At 45.0% G+C, this 5,147-nt stretch overlaps 1 gene segment (V, D, J or C); it reads right to left on the bottom strand.

Moving 5' to 3' along the window:
* Positions 1 to 2,181: 2,181 nt before the first annotated feature.
* On the bottom strand, positions 2,182 to 2,628 carry LOC127576489 (T-cell receptor alpha chain V region CTL-F3-like). The segment is given in 2 exon segments: positions 2,182 to 2,498; positions 2,583 to 2,628. Coding segments are annotated over 2 exon segments (363 nt in total).
* Positions 2,629 to 5,147: the final 2,519 nt, after the last annotated feature.

A 5,147-nucleotide genomic window follows, 5' to 3' on the forward strand; every position in this document is an offset into this window, starting at 1 on the left:
TCGATGGGCAATGTTGTATTTAGAATAGTTCAATCACGAGAAGAGTCGTGTAAACATAAAATAATAGCTGTTGCCGATTGACTGATACTGATCTGTAAATTTCACGAACTGTACTGCGAAGGGAGTTTCAAAAAATTAAGCAAGGCTGTGTGACTGTTCTAATTGGGACAGTGGTAACGAGATTTCGACAATTAACCGCAAGCGCCTGGTGCTTAGTAAAGATTGCTTCCAGTTATGAAGCGAAGTGTCACATTTCTTCGACCGAGTATCGGGCATTTGCTGCCCCTGGCGGTCAACTCACAACTGCACATCCAAATCGATCCTAAAATCACCAACAATCGCTGTTCAAGAAACTTAAAGGAATCAGAATTCTCATGGTACAAATAGACTGAATGACTGAGGTCACTGAGGTCAGAAAGATTCTGGAATTGTATGCTAATGCGCCTGTGCGAGGTTCACTCCCCAGAAAACTTGTTTCTTTTTTACGCCAGATGTCTCGCGATCTCTTCATTTCTCCCTCGCTCTTTTTGTTTCCTGTCACTTCAACAGTGAACAGGTGCAGTTGGCTCACCCAATTAACCTCTATCCTTCCGGTTCCGTTGATCCGGATGCAGCTGTGCAGCACCGGAACTTGCCGCTGCATCAAATCGTCTCTTACCCACTTTGTAGTGCCTAACTGCCTCTTCCAGACGATTGCTCAGTTTGCCGCACTCGATGTGAAACATCTTTCCTGGCCGATGGAGTCGTTCCGCTGCTCACTATTTGCCGCAAGTGGATGATCAAGGCGATGACGGTGGATGATTTCTGCTCTGACAAAGGTACTCGAGAAGCCACCCCTGGAGTAATGAGCATAATTTTGGTTCACTTGTTCAAGAAAGGAGATATTGGCACTGGAGGCAGTTCAAAGGAGATTCACTGGGTTCATCGCTGGGATACAGTTGGAGACATGGAGAGATACAGCACGGAAATAGGCCCTTCAGCCAACCGGTTCTGCACAGACCATCAACCTAATCCATGTTACTCACAGTTTTAATCTCCCAACATTCTCATCATCTGCCCCAGATTCTGAACTCAACTACTCACTTCGGGCAATGGGCCTCAGCCAGTTAACCCACCAACCCGCTCATCTTTGGGAAGTGGGAGGGAATTGGAGCACCTGGAAGAAAACAAGGTGGTCCCAGGGAGAATTCAGGCGGCATCGGAGGACATAACTGAAGTAGAGTCTCTGGAACTGCGAGCCAGCGGCTCTATTGGCATTCAGATAGATATCCCGTTACAAGCGGTTAAATAAATTAGATCAAACATCTTCGGAGTTCAACGAAAATCGATGGTAATCTTATTAAAACACAAAAGACCCAGAGGAGCCAGCTTTTATGGGGACAGGACGAAACCCCTTCTGTCAAAGTCTGGAACAACGTTAAGCCGTTGAATGATATCGGGCCTCTGTAACGATTGGCTCCTTGCTAAGTGATGAAGAGCATCCTATGAGGTCTGCTCCTTTGATCTCCTTGTTATATAGCCAGCTCTCGGCCCTGTTCAGTCATCTGATTGTTCCTTTGTTGTAGAATCACACAGCGACGCTGGTCAGAGTGAGTTGAATTCTCTCCCAGCCCAGATCTGGACGGGATTAAACACAATATGTCTATTTTCCGTCCCCCACCGGACCCTATGTCAGGGAAAATTGAACAACTGGTGCCTGGTTCAAAGGGTGTTAAATAATAAGAAGTGTTCATTGGAAAACAGAGCTCATAAATAAGAGTACTCCAAAAATATCAGAGAGTCTATCAGGAAAACGTCCAAAATTTAAAAAAAAAACAGAAAACAGAGGAAATCCTCAGCAGGTTATGCAGCATCTGTGGAAAGATTCATTATTTCAGGTCGAAGACACTTCATCACAACTGAGAAATAGAGAAAGCAAGTTAGTCTAAGTACCAGAGGATGTGGGGGAGGACAAAGGGTGCCTCGGATAGGGTGCAAAATGCAGACAATATATACAGTAGGCAGTTAAGCTCCATTGTCTGTATAATGAATGAATTCTGGATGATGTGTGGAAATTGACCATTTACCCAAAATGTCCTTTAACGTTTTTTGTCTATCCTGCACTTAGATGACAATTAACATCCCAATTGTAATGCAGTGAGAGTCATTTGCCGGTTTTTGTAAGGACTGACTACGTGCCTGTCACAGTGTGGGGCTCATCGCACAGTGATATACGGCAGAGTCGGCGAGAAACGTCCCAGATACGTTTAGAGCAACCAGCTTATTGTCTTTGTCCAAATTGGCGGAGAATCGTCGTGAAAAATCTGGAGATCGTTCTCCCTTGTTCTTGCCAAATTTCTTCAGTAAATATCTCGGAGCTTCCCCGGGGTACTGAACGTACCAGAAGAGAGTTGGTTCAGAGTATATTGTCGAGTAAGTACAGTTAAGTATTACAGCCTGTCCTTCCTGAACTGTGACTTGAGGCGGATCCTGGTAAACTGAATCTTCAGCAGTCGTTCCTGCAAGAAAACAAACCATGTGTGACAGAATTTGAGTGATTCTTTCCCGCGGAACTCACACAAAGCATTTAAACAGAGACTCACCGGGCATCATTGTGATCAATATCAGCAAGAAACGCAGGGAACACATGGTGTTTTGTTAAGAGTTCGGCGTAAAATCGCAGATGGATTGAAACCCTAGATCTTATGGAACGAAAAGATACTCTCTGATTAGACGCCCCCTTCGGTAATCAGGAGGCAAAGAGAATTTCGAAGATAAGGATTGGATGGCTGTGCACAGCAGACACATGTGGACCAATCAGAATGAGGTTTGTCCGACGATGACTCACTCTCCCCAGTGACATTTAATTGCCTGTTTGTGCATAAGTTATCATGTGTATTTATGTGCAGATGTATAAAATGTCTAAATGTGAGATAAGTGGCCAGGGTGCATTCTTGGAGTTCCGTGTTCCAAACACAAACAAATTGTTTCTGCCCTCAAATAACGACAGTTTATATTGAATGTTGCGTTCTGATTGTTATCTCGGATGGCCACTGTTACTCGGATTTTGCTGATATTTAGATTGAACGCTGGACGGAAAAGTACCATGGAGGAGATTTAATTCAATGTTTCTGCAACCTCCGCAGAATGATCGTTTATCTCGAAGTAGTATGTTTCATTCCGAAACATTCTTCAACAAGACAAGTGCCTGGAGGATATTGAGGGTATTTTGGAATCTGGGGACACTGGCCAGGAATATGCAGTCGGTCAGTTGAGTCGGAACCATTCTGACGAAACCATTTTAACGACGCTCGGAAACAGCAAAGAGCAGAATAGTCTATTCAGGGAGCTCACCGTTTGAATGTACTCATAATGGGGTCTTTGGATTTTGAGGGACAATGGGAGCAGAGGATATGACGATTGGGCCAGAAGGAGGGTGAGAGTGACGTTTCAGCCGTGGAGTACTGGATGACAGAGCAGGAAAGAATGAACGAATGGAGCGGACTTTCTCTTATTTCTGGTGTTGCTTTGCTGGGTCAGAGCGCTCTCTGGTGAGCGCTAAGTGGAACGCACAAGGTGATGGTTTCTCCTGGCCCCGCTGCATCACTGAAGAAAGTTGAGCTTCAGCACTCAGAACGACAAGCCGGAGTTGGTAATCTCTAATTTCACACCGTGGGGTCTGAAGCTAAACAATAAATTGGTCAGCCTAATTGACGCCGGGGCTGCTACGTTTAATTCTGTCCAGTGTCTCTGTGGCCGGATCCCATGCTGTTTCAGGAGAACAGTCGGCGTGCATAAAATCGAGGAAAAGTTTTCAGCCGCTTCTCGCTCTATCACGTCTCAGCCCAGGTTGCAATCTAATCTTCGAACAAAGAAAACACTAATAAAGAGTTCAGCAATTTACCGGTTTCGGGTTTCTCTTTTCCTGCACCAACACCTGCAGTAATATATTTTTCAATTTCACAATTACTCATGCCCAGCTCTCTCTTGGAAAGGTAATCGCTTCAACCCAGTCCTCAAAGAATCACGGGCTTCCTGGGCTGAGGGCAACAAACTTCTCCCGGCGTGCAAACCGAAGGGTTGTAGTGTGGTTCCAGGGCATTCGTAGGTAGATACGTTCCTCCGGGTCAATGGAGGTTCTCAAAGAAGAGGCGTAAATAGCATGCCCTCGAGAGTCTTCCCTTCACGTCAGGAAAGAGAAACACAGGGAATTAACCCCTTGGAAAGTACCCAGACTTCCTTGAAATGACCACAATACTTTTCTGCTGATGATTTCTGTAGTGTGATATATGACCGATTAATTGTTACGATTTATTGAAGAGATAAATGTTGGCGAAGTAGCTTTGATTCAGAGAGAAGTGGCATTATTTTCTGAAGTTGCGATCCAGGCTTCTGCAGGACATTACCAAGCAGAATCCGTTCCATAGACACACTAGAATAAATAAAGCGGCCGATTTTCAGCTTCATGGTAATTACACAGCGAGGAAACCATAGGTCTGCTATAGGTCTGAAGAAATCACCAGGTGTCTATTTCGCATATAAGCCCATTCATTCGAGGCTGAATGCATCTGAGCTCCAACTGGTGACTCTGTGGCGTGTTACTGCCCCCAAAACCTGCACAGACAGGGAGAGGGGCCCAGGCTTTACAAAAGCTGCCTGGATCGGCTGCAAAATGCAAACCGGAAGGAGTGTTTGGAGGACTGGAGCCCCCTCTGTTGGCTCGAAATCTAATTGATCCACCCAAAGGAAAACCGTCAGGTTGATTGTTAATTTGTGTAACCTTGATGGCGAGGGTTGGGAGTAGGGTGCGGATGGTTGGTCAGACACGCGAAATATGGACTTAAATCCATACAGAAAAAAATATGCATTAACTAATCCGTTCATTTATTCACCTTATTTTCTTTCGTTCAGCCGATGGGGATGTCCGAGGAAATGCCGACATTTATTTCCCAATTTAAATTGACACTTTCTCTCAAGAGGCAGGTGAGAGCCTTCGGCATTGAAGGGACGTGATTCTCATATTGGCGGGCCGGGTCACAGACCTATATTGACGAACTTGAAATACATCCGTGATTCGAATGGGTATTCAAAGCCACTGTTACGGAAAGCAACTTGTTTATAAAAAATCCAGATTGGTAAATTACTTCCGCTTTAAATCTTGGTCACGT

Source organism: Pristis pectinata, chromosome 12 (genome assembly GCF_009764475.1).
Source record: "Pristis pectinata isolate sPriPec2 chromosome 12, sPriPec2.1.pri, whole genome shotgun sequence".
In the NCBI taxonomy this organism is placed as follows: domain Eukaryota; kingdom Metazoa; phylum Chordata; class Chondrichthyes; order Rhinopristiformes; family Pristidae; genus Pristis; species Pristis pectinata.